At 35.4% G+C, this 20,652-nt stretch overlaps 1 protein-coding gene across 1 annotated transcript; it reads left to right on the top strand.

Moving 5' to 3' along the window:
* Positions 1-2,037: 2,037 nt before the first annotated feature.
* On the top strand, positions 2,038-3,461 carry LOC121034404 (translation machinery-associated protein 7-like). Its single transcript, XM_040481210.1, has 2 exons — positions 2,038-2,042; positions 3,255-3,461. The coding sequence occupies exons 1-2, from the start codon at positions 2,039-2,041 to the stop codon at positions 3,446-3,448; spliced, it is 198 nt and encodes a 65-aa protein (XP_040337144.1). The 5' UTR covers position 2,038; the 3' UTR covers positions 3,449-3,461.
* Positions 3,462-20,652: the final 17,191 nt, after the last annotated feature.

Raw genomic sequence — 20,652 nt, 5'->3', positions numbered from 1 at the left:
ATGTAGAAAGGAGAGTCTCTTTGATAAATGTTACTGGGAAAGCTGGATGGCTACATGTGAAAGAATGAAATTAGATTATTTTATCTTACACCATATACAAAAATCAACTCAAAAGGGCTTGAAAACAAGATAAGAAAACCTTAAAAATCCTCGAAGAAAATACAGGGGCAAATCTTGACATTGGCCTTGGCAATGATCTCTTGGATATGACACCAAAAGCACATGCAACAAAAGCAAAAATAGACAAGATTACATTAAACTAAAAAGCTTTTGCATTTCCAAATAAACCACCAACAAAATGAAAGGGCACCCTGATGGAATGGGAGAATATCCTTGTAAACCATATACCTGATAAAGGGCTAGTATCTAAAATATATAAAGAACTCCTACGACTCAACAGAAAACCATAAGTAAATAAAACAATCTGATTTTTAAAATGGGCAAAGAACTTGAATAGACATTTATCCTAAGATGATATATTAAAAAAAAAAAAAAAAAGGTCTCACTATTCATCAGTGAAATGCAATTTGAAACCACAATGAGATGTCACCTCACACCTGCTAGGATGGCCATCATAATAGATGATTGATTGATTGATAGATAAAAATAGATAGATGATAGATAGGAAGGAAGAAAGGAAGGAGGGAAGAAAGAAAGTAAGTAAGTGAGAACAGGGGACCCTTGTGCGCTAATGGTGGAAATGTTGTAAACTGGTGGAACCACTGTGGAAAATAGTTGGAGTTTCCTCAAAAAATGAAAAATAGAACCATACTGTGTTTTAGCAATACCACTTTGGGTATATATCCAAAGGAATTGAAATCATGATGTCAAAGAGATATTTGAACTCCTGTGTTCATTGCAACATTATTCCCAATAGTTAAGACATGGAAGCAACCTAAATGTTCTTGATGGCTGAATGGATAAGGAAAATGCAATATATATCACGTTCATATTGGAATATTATTCAGCCTTGAAAAAGAAGGAAATCCTGCCATTTGTGACAACATGGATGAACCTGGAGAATATTATACTAAGTGAAATAATCCAGAAGCAGAATGACAAACACTACATGGTACGACTTAAATGAGAATTCTAAAAACAGTCTCACTCATAGCAACAGAGAGTAGAATGCTGGTTTCCAGGTCCTGAGGGGGAGGGAAAATAGGGAGATTTGAGTCAAAGGGTATAACGTTTCAGTTACCCAAGATGAATACATCCTAGAGATCTATTATAGGCATAGTGCCTGTAGTTAACAACACGTATTACATATTTAAAAATTTGCAAAACGGGTAGATCTTGTGTTAAATGTTCCTATAATAAAAAATAAAGAGGTCAGTAGAAAACTTTTGGAAGTGAGGGATATGTATATGGCATAGCTGTGATGTTTTCATGGGTGTACTCTTATCTCCAAACTCACCAGGTTGTATATATTAAATATGGACAGCTTATTCTACGTCCATCATACCTCAATAAAGTACTTAAAAAGTCCTTGCTCTTAGAAGATTTCACTGAAATAATTGAATGTAGGTTCTTGAAGAGTGACATTATATAAAGATACCTCAGGTGTTTGGCTTGATCATGAGTTTTTTAAGGCTAGAGTAGTATCTTATTCATCTTATATCCCCAATAAATACCTAGAACATTACAGTTAATAAATAATTATTTTTTACTTTTGAAAAAAAAGTGAAGATTTACAGAGTGAATGGAAAAAAGATTATTTTTCTTTTCTTCCAAAAGTGTATTTTGAGAGGAAAGAAATGAATTTTCCTAAAGATGTATCTAATTGTTTGGCAATAATTTGTGGTCCTTCAAAAATAGGACTAATTATCATCATGTAGGCAGGGAAACTTAGGTGGCAATTTGTAATTTTTAGCAGCTTTTTACTTGCAGCATTTTAAAGTTGCCACAGCAGGAGGCAAAGTGCAAAATCATGTTTATTTGAATAGAAATATTTAAAATGGTACATTATGGAATCACTGAAGTAGAGTTCAGGGGAGATAAATGCATCCGTCCTCTGTTTATATTATTTAAAGTTCAGATGTGTTCCACGTAAGGATGATTGGGATTTGGGTTCCTCTAATACCCTCTTAAATGTACTTGCGTTAAGTTGATAGTCACTTACAGATATAGTCTAATACACTGGCCACTATGGGAGTCCCTAGCCAGAGGTGGTCGTTAAGTATTTGCGTGATCTGAATTGAGATGTGCTGTAAGTGTAAAATATACACTGGATTTAAATTAGTCAGAAAAAAAAATACCATGTTAACAATTTGTATATTACATGCTGAAATTGTAACACCTTTTGATAAATTGGGTTAAATAAAATATATTAATAAAATTAATTTCATCTGTAGCTTTTACTTTCATAATGTGGCTACAAAAAAAGTTTAACAGCATACATGTGGCTTACCTTATAATTCTATTGAGCAGTACTGTCTAATAAATACAAGATATAGTGGGATTATTTTTGTCCCGTTTAGACCACCATTTTCTATTACAGGAGCCTTAGATTAACAGTGATTTTTACAAATCCTAGCTTAGGTTTGTATTCAGTTTCTCATTTACTCAAACCATGAGCTCCATTTTAGGAGAACTACTGGTAAGCAGCTCAATACTGTCCCACATTATATTTTATATATCAAAAATTGATACTTTCTACTTACTTGCAAAAAGATTTTGCCAAAGATTACCATAAAATATATTTAAGCTCAATTGCTACAAATAAAGTCAAATAGAAACAAAAGAAGATAGAGGAAGCATAGGTATCATTCTGAGATAAAATGCTTAAAGTAATTAATCATTTAGCTCAAACTTTCTTACAAGAGGTAAAGGAACATTTACCAGTGTCTTCTTGGCCTTATGGTAGAGGAAAACCACAATTTGGAATCATTCATTATTAGAAACCGAACTTCTTATAAGGTAGCTTGTAAATCTTTCTGTATGGTGGGCGCAAAACTAGGCAAAGAAACCCTGTGAGGTGACCTTATACCTTAACAATGTGTTGCCACTGTGTCTAATTATCCCACTGATGACCATACTTATATGGCCTTTGTTATACATTTACATATTTGTTCTGGAATAATGGGGAAATGAATAGCAGCAGGAGCCCCCTTCATCAAACTCCATAGAGTATTTGAACCACAGAATGGTGAAAACTTTCAACAATACTATGAGTGACTAATAAATACAAGGATTGAATTAATCAAAACATAACCACTGGCTTCTGGTGGCAGGGTCTGGGGAGGGGACCACAGGTGCAATGTCCAGCTGTGAAGGGGGCAGAAAGAAGCTCTTGAAGCAGCCCAAGAAGCAGGCCAAGGAGATGCACAAGAAAGGCATTCAAGCAGAAACAGAAGAGGAGCAGAAGAAACTTGAGGAGCTAAAAGTGAAGGCCACGGAAAAAGGCCCCCTGGCCAGAGGTGGAATTAAGAAATCTGGTAAAAAGTAAGCTGTGCCCTGTGTCTGAGGCCATGGTAATCCTTAACTCCGTTCCTGTGTAAACATCTGGATTCCCTGTCATGGCATTTGTTGCCACCTACAGCTAGGATGAAGTATTATCTTAAAAAAAAAATTAGGGGCGCCTGGGTGGCTCGTCATTTAAGCGTCCGACTTTGGCTCAGGGCATGATCTCGCGGTTTGTGAGTTTGAGCCCCACGTTGGGCTCTGTGCTGACAGCTCGGAGCCTGGAGCCTGCTTCGGATACTGTGTCTCCCTCTCTCTCTGCCCCTCCTCCACTTGTGCTCTGTCCCTCTCTGTCTATCCAAAATAAAATGTAAAAAAAAAAATCATAAAAAAAAGTCATAATTTGAGCACCTGGTGTCTCAGTCAGGTGAGCGTCTGACTTGGCTCAGGTCATGATCTCCCGTTCATGAGTTTGAGCCCTGCTTTGGGCTCACTACTCTCAGTGCGAAACCCACTTCAGATCGTCTGTCCCTCTTCTCTCTCTGCCTCTCCCTTGTTTGCACGCTCTTGCTTTCAAAAATAAATAAACATTTGTTAAGCTATGCAGTACAAATGGAGAAAAATATTTTAGCAGTTTTAAAGAAAACCCAAAGAATCTATTGACATGGATCATGTATGAGAAGTTTTGAAAATTACATATTGGTTTTAGTCAAGTCTGAAAGAGATATAAATTGAAGTGGGCAGAAAGAAGTAAGAATGTGATAGAAATGCTGAAGAAGAGTTAGGTGAAAGACAAGACTTCTAGTAAACTCTGAAAAGTTTAGATTTTGCTCTAAATATAATGTCAAGCCATTGATTTTGAGCTCTGGAAATTTAGAAAATCATTTTACGTTCTAAAATATCAGTGTGAATGGGGCGCCTGGGTGGCTCAGTCAGTTAAGCATCTGACTTCTGCTCAGGTCATGATCTCACAGCTCATGAATTCCAGCCCCATGAGTTCGAGTCCCGTGTCAGGTTCTGTGCTGAACCATCATCTCATAGTTCTTGGAATCAGGTCCCGCATCAGGCTCTCTGCTGTCAGCACAGAGCCTGCTTCAGATCTTCTGTCACTCCCTCTCTTTGCCCCTCCTCTGCTCACTCACAGCAACCCTCAGTTTGTTCTCTGTATTTAAGAGTCTCTTATAGTTTGTCTCCCTCTCTGGTTTTCAAATTATTTTTGTTCCCCTTCCGTTATCTGTTCATCTGTTTTGTATCTTAAATTGCATATACAAGTGAAATCATATGATATTTGTCTTTCTCTGACTGCCTTATTTCGCTTAGCCTAATACGTTCTATTTCCATCCATGTTGTTGCAAATGGCAAGATTTCATTCTTTTTGATCTTCGAGTAATATTCCATTGTGTGTGTGTGTGTGTGTGTGTGTGTGTGTGTGTGTATACATATATATATATGTATCACATCTTCTTTATCCATTTATCAGTTGATGGACATTTGGGCTATTTCCATACTTTGGCCATTGTCAATAGTGCTGATATAAACATTGGGGTGCATGTGCCCCTTTGAAACAGCACTCCTGTGTCCTTTGCATAGATACCTAGTAGTGCAATTGCTGGGTCACAGGGTAGTTCTATTTACATATTTTGAGGAACCTCCATACTGTTTTCCAGAGTGGCTACACCGGTTTGCATTCCCACCATTAGTGCAAAAAGGTTTCTCTTTCTCCACATCCTCGCCAACATCTATCCTTGCCTGAAATGTTAATTTTAGCCATTCAGACAGGTATGAGGTGATAACTCATTGTGGTTTTAATTTGTATTTTCCTGATGATGAGTTATGTTGAGCATTTTTTCATGTGTCTATAGCCATCTGGATGTCTTCTTTGGAAAAATGTCTATTCATGTCTTTTGCCCATTTCTTCACTGGATGATTTGTTTTTGGGATGTTGAGTTTGATAAGTTCTTTGTAGATTTTGGATACTAACCCTTTATCTGATATATCATTTGCAAATATCTTCTCTCATTCTGTCAATGGCCTTTTAGTTTTGCTGATTTTTTCCTTTGCTATGCAGAGCTTTTTATCTTGATGAGGTCCTAATAGTTCATTTTGGCTTTTGTTTCCCTTTGCCTCTAGAGACATGTCACATAAGAAGTTATTGCCGCTGAAGTAAAAAAGGTTGTTGCCTCTTTTCTCCTCTAAGGTTTTGATGGCTTTCTGTCTTTCATTTAGGTCTTTCAACCATTTTATTTTTGTGTCTGGTGTAAGAAGGTGGTCCAGGTTCATTCGTCTGCATATCGCTACCAGTTTTTCCAGCACCGCTTGCTGAATAGACTGCTTTTTTTCCCCCATTGGATATTTTTTTCCTGTTTTGTCAAAGATGAGTTGGCCATACATTTATGGACCTACTTCTGGGTTCTCTATTCTGTTCCATTGATCTATACGTCTCTTTTTGTGCCAGTACCATATTGTTTTGATGATTACAGCTTTGTAATACAGTTTGAAGTCCGGGATTGTGATGCCTCCTGCTTTGGTTTTCTCTTTCAGGATTGCTTTGGCTATTTGGGGTCTTTTCTGGTTCCGTACAAATTTTAGGATTGTTTGTTCTAGCTTTGTGAAGAATTCTGATGTTATTTTGATAGGGATTGCATTGAATATATAAATTGCTTTGGGTGGTATCAGCGTTTTAACAATATTTGTTCTTCCAGTCCAGGGGCATGGAATGTTTTTCCATGTCTTTTGTATCTTGTTCAATTTCTTTCATAAGCTTTTTATAGTTTTCAGTGTATAGGTTTTTCACCTCTTTGGTTAGGTTTATTCCTAGGTATTTTGTGGGGTTTGGTACAATTGTAAATGGGATCGATTCCTTGATTTCTCTTTCTGCTGCTTCATTATTGTACATAGAAAAAAAAAACTGTTTTTTTTAGACCAACAAGGGGTCTTGGACTCTGGAATATTTGTGTTTCACCTAGAGATGCTGAAGCCAGACAAGAAAACTTAACAGCAGCAGATTGTGGGACAGAACAAAACCAGGAGCATGATGCCACGGGTCATGGTGGCCATGAGACTGTGTCAGGAATGGGGGCAAGAGAGTGTGCCAGATACTGCAGATAGTATAAGTAAGAAGCAAACACAGAGGCATCCATCAGATGTATCATCACGGAGGCCATTGTTGACCCTGACAAGAGTGGTTTCAGTAGTGCAGGTTAAGAGGAAGATTGGGAAGTGACAGTGTAGACCCCAGAGGCACAATTATTAACCTTTTCACCACTTTTCTATTTAAGGAGCAACAACAAAAGGAAATGACAACTGAGTGGATACAGAATTAAGATGAACTTTTTTGTTGTGTTTTTTTTTTTTTTTTTGTTTTGTTTTGTTTTTTAACGGTGGGAACGTTACAATTGAGAAGGAAAGGCTGAATGTCCTGGAGCAGATAAATAAAGGATCTATATCCTCCAAAGGAGCAGACAGGGACAAGAGGATGGAAGCCTGAACACATATGAAAAGGCTGGCCTTAAAATTAAGAAAGTAGGGACACTTCACTCTTTGTCAACAGAAAGAAAGAGACAGTACATGAAGAGATACAGGTGGGTGGCATATTTATTGAAGTCATTCTGAGGGCATTTCTTTTTCTCCAATTTTCTCAACAAAATGTAAAGCAAAGTCATCAGCTGAGATGAAATGTGGGGATTTTTCTTATTACAAAAGTAATAAAGCAGTTGACCCTAATAAAGAGAGTTGCCTGAACCTGTTTTCAAGGTTGTGTACTACATTTTCCTTCCAAGTGAACCTGCTGCTATGTGATTCTAAATGAGGGGAGGATTATCTACAACCCAGATTCTGATAATTGTATGTCACTTCTTATACCATGGGGTTTATGAGTGGGTTGTAGGGGCTGGAAAATATACCAAACTATCACTTTACTCCTGTTTTCCTTATTTTTTGAGATCAGTATTTAGAACAGTTCTGGAGGTAACTAAGAGATTATCCATACAACAGCAGGCTGAGGTTTAAAATAAAAGAGGCTAACATTTATGTTTCCCTGAAACAATGTTTATATAGAAATTTGGGGCGCCCGGGGGGCTCGGTCGGTTGAGCATCCGACTTCTGCTCAGGTCATGATCTCACAGTTCATGAGTTCAAACCCTACGTTGGGCTCTGTGCTGACAGCTCGGAGCCTGGAGCCTGCTTCAGATTCTGTGTCTCCCCCATCTCTGCCCCTTCCCTGCTCATGCCCAGTGTCTCTCTGTCTCTCAATCATAAATCAATGTTTAAAAAAATTTAAGAAAAAAAAAAAGAAATTGAACATAGGTTCTATTCCTGTCTGTGCAAATAAAAGATGTAAAAATATCACAGCTAGAGTAGGCCAGAGAAATACCTCTATTTTATTTTCTTGGAGCTACAGAAAATCTGATATTAGAGGACAAATGTGAAGGTCGGTACTTGAATCATGATTATCTTACATTACTGCGATTTATTTTTTAAGGTAATCTCATTTTTACGTGACAATTTCAAGCTGTATTATAATTTATGTACTAGAGTGATCATTCTCTAGTTGGAACTTAAGGTAGCATTGGAGTTCTTACCTTGAGAACATTGATGAATCTTTAAAGATGAGAGGCTATAAGGAGAATTTAGACATACTACTTTAAAGACACAAAAACATTAATTTTGTCTTTTGGCAATAGCTCACACTTTTCTCTTTGATTAATTGGTGTTATGAATTTATCCTTTATCAATTGATAATTTGAAACAATTTTGGATGTCCAATTTCAATCTGTTTTGGAGCAACCTCTTTGTAACTTTTCTCTCTTTTAGTGTTGAGGGAGGGCTTTCTTAACAGGTGTTTCTATAATAAATTTATAGTATGTCCAATTTGGAGACCTACGAGACAATTGATCCCTGAACAGCAGAGGGACTTCTAGGTATAACATGATACATCTCAGACTCTAGAGTCAGGCAATCCTGAATTCTATCTTCCATCTCCACTGAGTTGTATGGTTTTGAGTAGGTTACTTACCCTCTCTTAAACTATATTTTCTTTTGTTTAAAATGGGATAAATGAGTACCTTTAGAGATATTGTAAGGGTAAATTGAGAAGGTGAATATTAAACATGTCTGCAAAGTATTGAACATATGTGTGCGATAGCAGTAATTAACGGCAGCAGCATTTTTGGAAAATAGCATATGTGGAATTTCTTCATGGAAGGAGTGGTTCCCAAATATTTAATTTCCTCATCTGTCTTGTTGATCTCTTCTTTAAAAAAAAGTTTGTTTATTTATTTTGAAAGAAAGATAGACAGAGAGAGAGAGTGAACCAGGGAGAGGCAGAGACAGAGGGAGAGAGAGAATCCCAAGTAGTCTTCTTGCTGTCAGCTCAGAGCCTGATGCGGAGCTTGAACTCATGAGCCTGTGACATCATGACCTGCTCCAAAATCATAAGTGCCTGAGCCAGCCAGGCACCCCTCTTGTAGGACTTTTAATTTTAATTACTAAAATGCAAATTTATTATGGGCAAATATAATTTGCGTCATCTTTCTTCATACCTGATGCATGAAAATATGTCAATATATATGCAAGATATGAGCCATAATAGTAAAACTGACCTATGAACTCATCACTCATTTAAGAACTGAAATATAACAACTGCTTTGTCAATGAAGTGCTCCTTCACTGTCCCATCCTCCTGTCTCATGGTCTGGGGGAACTGCTATTTTGAGGTTTGGTTTTATCATTTTTCCTTTTAAAAATATACTTTTATCACAAATAAAGTATCACCAGTTTTTATTTGCCAAGACTTCAGAGTATGTTAGATACTCCCTCAGTTTCATCAGTTTGACTCGTTGTAATGGATTTAGATTCTTTTAAGGTAGTTTGAACTTTTACCCAGAAATAATGACATTTTGTGGGTAATGCAGAAAACTAGAAGAGACAAAAGCAAAGTTTTGTTATTTATTTGGGAAGTTCTAGCGAGTGCTATATTCGACCAAGTTGACCTTGAGGGATTCCAGAGAAAACATCCAGTCTGACTCCCTAGCTAGCCTCAAAATAATGTGGACTAGCTTTGTGTAAATCCAGAAAGCAATCAACATTTTCCCCATAATTTATAGTAGGGTAGGAGGTTTATATGTCCATTTTTCTGGTGTCTTATTTTTGTTCTGGTGTCTGAAGCAAACAGAACATCTAAGATGCATTGTGGTCTTCCTACCCAAATCTTTTTCCGTTACAATTATTACATTTGTCCCCTCTTTTCTTTATCCCCCGTGTAATACATTATGCTCAATTGTGCTTTGTTAGTTGTAAAAAAAGGATACCAGAAGTATTCCCCTATGTGAAACCCATTCATTGCTATTGGAGAGGAGTAGCCTACGTGCACCTATTGAATTTTTTTATTCTTTCCTCCACTGAATTATTTTATTTCATTAAGAAGGTTTGGGGGATAGCAACATAAAACTATGTACGATTCCAAATTAATAAATATAAATTTTCTTTTAGCAATCATGTATTTTCATAGGAATATTGACTATGAGATAGGAGACCATATATCTTTTTGAGGAGGAGTTTGAATTACAATTAATAGTCATAAAATATTATTTTATTATACATATAGGTAACAGTACAGATATTAAGGTGAATTTTAGTTGGCGGTATTAGTTATCAGTTTTTAGTTGACATCTGCTAAAAATGGAGATTCTGAATTCCATTTTTGCTTTTATGGTTTTGAGAGATTTTCTGAAATGTTCTGATTTATTTCTTCATAAAATTAGTTCTGGTTTGAGTACTTTGGTGGTATTTTGGTAGCATTGCATCAGCATTGTTATATACATATCATTGTACATGGCATAACACTGTAGTTTTCTTTGTTTTATTTCCATGTGAATTTTGTTGTCTATACCAAAAAAAAATGCAAAATTGAGAATAAAATCTTTCTAGTTTTCCAAATTCCTTCAAAAAACAAATGTATACATGTGGCTTGTATCAGGGATTATAGTGTGAACTTAATATTGTATCTATCTAATTATTTACCTATTATGGAAGTTGAACTTAGCCATCAGCCAAACGTAATTGGTTTAGTAATGTACCAGGCACTATATTAGTGTTAGGAGTCTTGCTACCGATAATCCAGCCAGGAGCTACTAGTAAAACACTTGTGAGAATATCTGTATTGGTTTTTCATTGCTGCTAACAAATTTCCGAAGACTTGGTGGCTTAAAATAACACATATTTGTTATCTTAATAGAGTTCTGGATGTTAGAAATATGGAATGTCCCCGTGGGCTACATTCAAGGTGGGAGAAGGGTTATGTTACTTCTGGAGGCTGTAGTGGAGAATCTGTTTCCTTGACTTTTGGAAAGTCAAGGAAAGCATTTGGAAATAGCCCAATCTTTTGATTCAAGGTGCCCTTCCACTTTTAAAGCCAGCAAGGGCCCAGTGGCCAGTGTACTCTTTCTCAGGCTGTTACTCTGATATTGACTTTCCTGTTTTCCTTTTTCACTTATAAAAACCCTTCTGATTACATTGGCCAGGACAATCTCCTTATCTGTTATTCGTAGTCTCCTTAAGGTCATTTGATTAGCTACCTTAATTCCCCCTTGCCATTTAATATATTTACACATTCCAGAGACGAAAAAGTGCACATCTTTGGGATGCCATCCTTTTGCCTGTGACAAGTACTCCATCAGTCCAATTAGCTCTTGCCTAATTTTTAGACCTCCAAAGTAAAGAACTGAAAGTAGCATTTGTAGAATTGGAGTATAAAACATCTTTTTCATTATGCCTTACATACAAGTGCTGCAAAACTTTATTTTTGGTTGATATATTTGGATAATTATCCTTAGTTCTCCAGTTGATTTTGCATTTAAGTTAAAATAACATAGATTTAAGCTCTTAACCAAACATAAGAGTTCCAGTTTTAGAATTGTATTAATTTTAGAAACAAAGGACAGTAAGGGATACTTATGAATATTAATTAAGTAGGTTCTAAAATAAATTATAAGTGAATAAAATTTCAGAACCTAATGACTCAGCTTCTCTGTAAAACATATTAAACATGACAGCATGATTTGCCCCTATTGTGTTTTCTTTAAATCCTTCTGACCTTATTTATTTGGAGTTTCAGGGTCAAACAAAAAGTATTAGGTATTTGATCTGAGCATATGAATTTTTAACTTAAGGGTATCTGATTCCAACTCTGTCAGGAACCTCTGACCTTATAGCTTGAAATGATTTGATTTAGTCAGCAGACATGATGGTCACTGTTTCATGTATAAACAAAAGCCATTTTTTTTTTGTCTTTCAAACTGGATTTAAAATTCACTGACATGGTAGAAATAGAATTTAGGCTGAATATCATGGTATAATTAACATTATATTTATGTTGTGATAAAAATTGTCCTTTACACTGATGCTGAGCCAAGATAGATTGCAGCATGCATTTCTAAAAGATTCCAGAGGCCCATCTTCTTGTTTATTTCAAGATCTCAGGATATGCCTTTGCCAACTCATTCGTTTGGGGAATCTTTTTGATGAGCCCTAAATGTATAAAGGCATAGGTCAATGAATTGTGATTGGTGAAGGAGCCTTTATTTTATATATTGGGCATAAATTGGGAACAAAAGCAATATAGTAAAAGGTTCTTCTAATTTGTAAGCACAAAAAGAAACTTTGGAGCACCACTGGTCTGTATCCTCCCCAAGGCTATATTTCCTATGATTCCTGATCTGATAGTAACCTGACACTTGTATTTCTCAGTTCATCCTACAGCGTGAGATTTTAGGCACCCTCTTTTAAGACAAATTGTGTGGCTAGCCCCTGAGCCCCAAGCACCTGTTACTATATAGACTTTATGTACTTAATGAACATCCTTTTACTGAAAAATAATTTCATATCTCTGTTTTAGAAGTGATATCTTTGGTCGTGAAATTAAACCTCCCACTGTACATGATTAACCAATCCAAACTTTTCAGAGAGGTGAAAAATATCCAGGATCTCTTTATATTGCACATAAACTACATAATTGAGTTTTTACTTTTTATTATCAGTTAGCATTCATTTTGTTTTACTTGGACTCAGAGGATCAAAAGCTAAACTTGGATTGAATCTCAGCTCCACGTTTTTAAGATCTCTGATTTTCATTTTCTTGGAAATTAAATAGCAAACAGTAACACCTATCTCTCTAAATTATAATGACTAAAAAAGATAACATGTTTCATTATCTAACCTAATATCTTGTTCGTAGCAGTTATGGGAGAAACCGTCTTTCCCTGGCTTTTATTTTGTGGTATATTCTCCTTCTCTCTTCTTTTTAGTTACTAGGGTGGTAAATCCTGTGTACTTTTTCAAGGTGCATTGTGTTGCTTTCTGCCTAGACCTTATGGTTGCATAAGATGAAAAATTGGTCGTTGACATTTATTGTGATGAAATAAAGGGTAAAAAGAAAAAAAGAGGTTTGAGGCTTTGAATATAAATATCCCAGAGGAGAAAGGAAAATTAGAGGTCCCCAATCCTTATAGGGCAATGAGATACATCCTCAGGATGGTAACTCTAGGATACATCAATCAAACCTAGAGAAATAAATAAAATAATTTCTTAAATCTTATTAATGGCTTGTTGAATAGCATTAGCCTACTTAGTAGATAATATTTCTACATAGTCACGGGCTTTCCTCTTGAGAATTGGAATTTCCTTCCTTTTGATTCCTGTGCATCTCAGAAAGCCCTGCTGTTCTTGGTGAGAAATCTTTTACTAACACAGGCTCAGTGGGGATATTTGAGAGAAAAAAAAAAATTAGATGGTTATAAAAAGATATGTGCACTTTTCTTATGTTATTATACCCGTATTAGCATACCTTAAGCTCCACTCACTTGTTAAGAAGAAAATTTTAGAAGAAAAACATCTTAGGTACCTCAAGGGTTATAGGTAAAGAATTACCCAAATTTAAGACACAGGTCACAAAACTCTAGTTAAAAGGTCACAAGCATACATTATTTATTGCTTATTTGCTATAAAACGTAAGCTTCTTGGGGCACCTGGGTGGCTCAGTCGGTTAAGTGTCTGACTCTTGGTTTCATCTCAGGTCATGATCTCATGGTTCCTGGGTTCAAGCCCCTCATAGGTCTCCATGCTGGCAGTGTGGAGCCTGCTTGCTATTTCTCTTTCTCTGCCCCACCAAGCTTGCTCTCTCTCTCTCCCCCCTCTCTCTCCCTCCCTCCTTCTCTCCCTCCCTCCCTCTCTCTCTCTTTCTCTCAAAGGAAATAAATAATTTTTTTTAAAATCAAAAGGAAATTTTAGTAGAAGACAACTAGCCATAATGCAGCCTTGTTTTGTGGGGGCTTGAGGAAGTAGATGCCTTATTTTTGTTTGGGAAGTAGAATTAGGCATTTACAAAAGAGGCATTCCAACCTGAGCTTTTAAGGAAGAGTGATGGGAGAGAGGAGGGAGATTGAGAAACATTTAGGCATAAGAAAAGACAATGGAGAGTGCAGAACTCTTGTGTGGAGAGGGTTTGGCAGAGGTTTGCCAAACATGTTAAGTCCAGGTAGAGATATCAAGGGGCCCAGGGAAGAAGGGAGGTAAAAATGCAGGCTGAAGTTAGAGAGAGGACTCTAAGCTGGAAATACAAAAATCTGAGCCATCTGAAGAGAGTTGATAATGGAAGTTTTATGATAGGACATAAAATGGGCTATAGAGAGAATGACAAGGACTAACGCAAGGATCCAGAGAATTTAGGAATGGGCTACACTGAAGAATTGAGAGGAATTGGGAGATAAGAAAGAAACAGAGAAAGACGAATCAGAGAAGTAGTAGACAGACTAGAGGAGTGTTCTCAGACCCTGAGGGGAGAAAGGTTTTGAGGGTGGTCAACCTTGGATGTATCATGTTGCAGGAGGATCAAGAAATGTTTTGTCAATGAACGAATGTGTTTGAACTGGAGGTAGATATTTGCTACGTGCAAAAATTGCCACTCCTACCCTTGGACTCTACTGACTGGTAAAGTTAGTGATTGTAAATATCTTCTCATTGATTTGTATACCTTTGTCCATGTCATTTATAGTTACTTCAGGAAAGGGGAATCCAGACCATATGTATTCTTTTCAGTTTCATGTATCTTTGTACATACTTTCTCAAGTGCTTTGTACATGATTTTATATTCTGTTGTAACCACAGTTTTTCTTTGCACAAAAGATTTGCTAACAAGAGCTCTGATTTCTCAAGTGAACCCAAACATTTCTAATTAAATGTGTGTTTAGTATCTTTCAGAGAAAAATTCCTAATGCTTCCATTAGAATTAGTAAGCAGTACATGTCTACAATAATAACAATAGAGCTTGGTGACTTTTAATCTTTGGATAGAAAACTCCTTTTGATAATTAACTAAAAAAGTCTTGCAGAATGTGCTTTAATTTCCATAATACTGTTTTTGATAATGTGTTAAACTTAAAGGGAGTGATTAAGATATTTTTCCCAATAAGCATAAAGGAAAAGTCAGGAACAAAGTTAGTCTCTAAATTAAAGTATTTAGTTTTTGCTATTTAAATAATATTTTAGCTGATTCTCTAATTGCTTCTGTGTATATGTCATACTTATCCAATTTAACTGTAAGATTGGGGGCCAACACTATTTTTATAACTTTTGTTTTGTTTTGTTTTAATTGGCCATGTAACAGCACAATATCCTATACATGAAGCACGATAGTAAACTGAATGTCTGTTGAATGGACCCAAAAGAATTTTCTACATTTATATGTCCCTCTGTTTCTTTTCATTTCTGTCATTAAACATAATTAGAGTCATCCCATCTCATTTTTTATGAGTTTTTATAGGAAAAACTCATAAATGGACTTGTTATAAAAAAGGATGCTTTCCATCATGTTATCAAGGAAATAAATATTTTGAACTTAAACCAGAGAAATTAGATAAAAATGGAATACTACAAGTTAGAGCAAAATTTGATACAGAAGAAGTATATCCGACATTGTAAAAGAAGTAAAAGGTCAAAACATTGCAAAGTAAGAGTGAGATATGAGAGCATGCTTTATTTTTTGTTTATTTTTCATACCTAACACATAACTCATTCTTTTTACCTCTGACAGTAACATTTGTGCAGAAAGGTCATTTTCATTAACCTTAGGTTTGTAATTTCCAGCCTCCCTGCCCAAAGGCATTGCTGTTATTTACAATTTTTCTTAGTCTATGCAAAACCAAACAACCATCAGTGTAAGGCTAATATATGTTAAATGCCTTAGGCACATTTCAATTAAGTATTAACAAAGATTGGAAAATTTCCAAAACATTTAGTGAATATTACTTTCAATCATTTTTATTAAAATTAATAGTAAGTTTTAAAAGGTATACCAGGGAGCTGGGGAATTGAATTCTTAACTTATAAAGGGCTACTTGTACTAATGTAGAAATAATTTTAGTACAATTCAGCCTCATATTACCTGGTCCCATTAAATCCTGAATTTTGTGTGGGTGGAGGATAGTAGTTATATGCAAATTAATTTTGTTTTAGTACTTTTATATAGTGACTTCTAATTTTAATGAGTATTTACTAGATACCAAAAATATTGAACTGATATGTGAACAAGCTGAAAACTACATTCATCCATCATTAACGGTATTTTCTCAGAGATGAACTTTGAGATAGATCAGTTTATAAAAGTAAGGACAAGAACTGTTCAAGCTAAAGATTATACAAATATAGAAACATTAAAATCATGATAAGATGAACCAATGACACAGAATTGTGTTTGTGAGAATTTTTAAAAAGTACAAATAAAGACTGAATTAAATGGAATATATTATTAAAATATCAAAATAAATCAGAAATTATAATGGCCCAAATTTACCTCTCAAAATAGTATTATATAGAATATGAACTTTAAAAGAAAACAAAAGCCATTGGCCTTCTCACTTAGTAACCCTTTGTTTTATTTTAAAATAAAAGGTCTCTAGCTATGTACCAGCCTACAAAACTACGAGTATTACACACATTTAAAAAAAGTGGTCTTTTATCAGATTTAGTCTATAATATCTATAATCTTTCTGCCTGTTGACTCGGACATCCATGCTCTGTCTACCTTTGCTCCATCCTGTTCCCTCTGACCAACGTAAGGAAATTACTTCCACAATTGCCACCACTCTCCTGAGTCATCAATGTTTCCCTTTCAACTGAGCCTCTTAGTGGCAAAGAGATTCTAGGAGACCCCCGACTCTCCCCCATGCCAGTTAGGCAAGCCCTGTGGAATTCCCTCCCTTGAGTGTGAGTGGTCCTTGTTCCTTGTTCCTTCTAGCCAATAAAATATGGCAAGAGTGAAGGGATTTTGCAGATGCATTAAGGTCCCAAAGCAGTTGATTTTGAGTTAATCAAGAAGTTTATCCAGGGATTGATGTAATCAGCCAAAGACCCTGTAGAGAGAGTGGGGCCTCCCTGAGGGCAGAGAGTTTCCTTGCTTGGTTCAGGAAGTTCAGGAAGTAAGCAGCCATGCTGAAATGAAAAAAAAATATATATATATATATAATATTTTATTATATATTTATATATAATATATATTTATATATAAACATAATAAATATTATATATAAATTTATTATATAATATATATTATATATATTATATAATATATATAATATATATATTTTTTATGTAATATGTATGAGATATATATAGAATTTTGAAGTTTAGGTACTAATTTTTCAGCCTTTTAAAGATATTACCCATAAACACTAATTTTCCTTCATTTCTTCCATTCAAGTTAATGCTATATAAAGAACGGACATGAACAAGTTAAGGATTTTGAATAGAGTATTACTGGAATAGGGGCACCTGGGTGGTTCAGTCAGTTAAGCATCTGACTTTGACTCAGGTCATGATCCCATTGTTTGTGAGTTCGAGCCCCACATCGGGCTCTGTGCTGAGAGCTCAGAGCCTGGAGCCTGCTTCGGATTCTGTGTCTCCCTCTCTCTCTGCCCCTCCCCTGCTCATGTTCTCTCTCTCTCTCTCTCTCAAAAATAAATAAACATTAAAAAAAAAAGTATTGCTGGAATAGTTGCAGCATTTTTGTTATTCTTTTTCCTTGCTTTATTTTTTTTAATTTTAACCCCAGCATAGTTAACATATAGTGTTATATTATTTTCAGGTATACATACAGTGATTCAACACTTCTACTAAATCAGTGCTTGTCAAGACAAGTTGTTTACCTGTTTCATCCATTCCTCCACCCATTTCCTCTCTGATAACCATCTGTTTTCTATAGTTAAGAGCCTATTTCACGAAGACAAATAATGTATTTGTCTTCCTCTGACTGATTTATCTCACTTAGCAATACTCTCCCCCTCCACCCATGTTGTTGCAAATGATTTCATTTGCAAGATTTATTCTTTTTTATTGCTGCATAATATTCCAGTGTGTGTGTGTGTGTGTGTGTGTGTGTGTGTGTGTGACTTCTTTAGCCATTAATCTATGAATGGACACTGGGCTATTTGCATAATTAGGCTATAGTAAATAATGCTGCGATAAACATAGATGTGCATATATCCCTTCAAATTAGTGTTTTTGTGTTCTTTGGGTAAATCTCCAGTAGTGTGATTACTGGGTCAAAAAATAGTTCTATTTTTAATTTTTTGAGGAACTTCAATACCGTCCTCCACATTGGCTGCACCAGTTTGCATTCCCACCAACAGTACAGGAGGGTCCCTATTTCTCCACATCCTCATCAACACTTGCTGTTTCTTGTGTTTTTGATTTTAGCCATTCTGACAGGTGTGAGGTGATATCTCACCTCACACCTGTTTTGATTTGTATTTCCCTGATGATGAGTGATGTTGAGCATCTTTTCATGTGACTATTGGCCATTCGTATGTCATCTTTGGAGAAATGTTTGTTCATGTCTTCTTCCCGTTTTTAAACTGGATTATTTTTGGAGAGGTGTTGAGTTGTATCAGTTATTTATATACTTTGGATACTGAAACTTTATCAGATATGCCATTTGTAACTATCTTTTTCCATTCAGTAGGTTGTCCTTTAGTTTTGTTGATTGTTTCCTTTGCTCTGCGGATGCTTTTTATTTTGATGTAGTCCCAATGGTTCACTTTTGCTTTCATTTCCCTTGCCTCAGGAGACTACTTAGAAAGGTATTGGTATGGCTGATATCAGAGAAATTATTGCCTGTGCTCTCTTTTAGGATGTTTACAGTTTCAGGTCTCGTATTTAGGTCCTTAATCCATAATTTTCTATATGGCTTAAGGAAGTGGTACAGTTTCATTCTTCTGCATGTAGCTTACCAGTTGTCCCAACACCATTTGTTGAAATCACCGTCTTTTTCCCATTGGATATTCTTTCCTTCTTTGTCAAAGATTTACTGACCATTAAATCATGGGTTTGCTTCTGGGCTTTCTACCCTGTTTCATTGATCTATATGTCTGTTTTTCTGCCAGTACCATACTGTTTTGATTACTACAACTTTGTAGTATAACTTAAAATCTGGAATTGTGATACTTCCAGCTTTGTTTTTCTTTTTCAAGAACTCTTTGGCTATTCGAAGTCTTTTGTGGTTCCATATAATTTGTAGGATTGTTTGTTCTAGTTCTGTGAACAGTGCTGTTGGCATTTTGATAGGTATTACAATGAAATCTGTAGATTGCACTGGGTAGTATTTCTGGTGCAATAGTAATGGGATTTTTTCTTAATGTCTCTTTTTGCTGATTCATTATTAGTGCATAGAAATGCAATGGATTTGTGTATATTGATTTTGTATCCTACAACCTTACTACATTTATTTATCAGTTCTAGGAGTTTTTTGGTGGAGTCTTTAGGGTTTTCAATATATAATATCATGACACCTGGAAATAGTGAAAGTTTTACTTCTTCCTTACCAATGTGTATGTTTCTTATTCCTTTTTGTTGTCTGAATAATGTGACTAGGGCTTCTGCTGCCATGTTGAATACACGTGTTGAGAGTAGACTTGTGTGTCTAGTTCTTAACCTTAGGGGAAATATTCTCAGTTTCTCCCAATTGAGTATGATGTTAGCTGTGGGTTTTTCATACATGGCCTTTATTATGTTGAGGTATTTTCCTGCTAAACATACTTTATTGAGGGATTTCATCATGACTGAATGTTGTACTTTGTCAAATGCTTCTTTTGCATCTATTGAAAGGATCATATGGATTTTATCTTTCTCCTCTTGTGATAAATCACCTTGACTTATTTGAGAATATCAAACCACCCTTGCATTTAGGGAATAAATCCCACTTGACCCTAGTGAATGACTTTTTTTAATGTATTGTTGGATTTAGTTTGCTAAAATTTTGTTGAGGATTTTTGCATCTATGTTTATCAGAGATACTGACTTGTCTTTCTTTCTCTTTCTCTCTTTTTGTAGTGTCTTTATCTGGTTTTGGTATCAGGGTAATGCAGACCTCATAGAATGAGTTTGGAACCTTTCCTTCATCTTCTATTTTTTCGAAATATTTTGAGAAGAATAGTTATTAACTGTAAATGTTTGGTAAAATTTACCTGTGAAGCCATCTGTTCCTGGACTTTTGTTTGTTGGGAATTTTTTGATTACTAGTTCAATTTCATTGCTGGTAATTGGTCTGTTCAAATTTTCTGTTTCTTCTTGATTCAATTTTAGGAGGTTATGTTTCTAAGAATTTATCCATTTCTTCTGGGTTGTCCATTTTGTTGGCATATGATTTTTCATAATATTCTCTTATAATCCTTTTATTTCTCTGGTGTTTATTATTTCTTCTCTTTCATTTGTGATTTTGTTTATTTGGGTCCTCTCCCTCTTTTTCTTGATGACTCTGGATAAAGGTTTATCACTTTTGTTGATCTTTTCAAACATTCAGCTTCTGATCACACTGATCTGGTCTATAGGTATTTTCAGTTTCTCTTTCATTTATTTCTATTATAATATTTATTATTTACTTCTTTCTGCTGGTTTTGGGTTTGTTTTCTTCTTTTTCTACCTCCTCTATGTGTAAGCTTAGGTTTTTTATTTGAGATTTTTCTTGCTTCTTGAGATGGGCTTGTACTGCTATAAACTTTCACTCTTGAACCGTTGTGTTGGTTTTCATTTATATCCCTGTATTTTTAAAATTTATTCTTTGATTTCTTGGTTGACCTGTTTATCGTTTAGTAGCATGTTATTTAACCCGCATGTATTTGTGTTCTTTGCAAGTTTTTTCTTGTGATTTATTTATAATTGTATAGCATTGTGGGCTGAAAAGATGCATATTATGACATTGATCTTT

Source organism: Herpailurus yagouaroundi, unplaced genomic scaffold (assembly GCF_014898765.1).
Source record: "Herpailurus yagouaroundi ecotype Mexico unplaced genomic scaffold, PumYag 160, whole genome shotgun sequence".
Lineage (NCBI taxonomy): Eukaryota > Metazoa > Chordata > Mammalia > Carnivora > Felidae > Herpailurus > Herpailurus yagouaroundi.
Note: the sequence above shows the minus strand (reverse complement) of the source record. Positions and strands in the feature narration are given on the sequence as shown.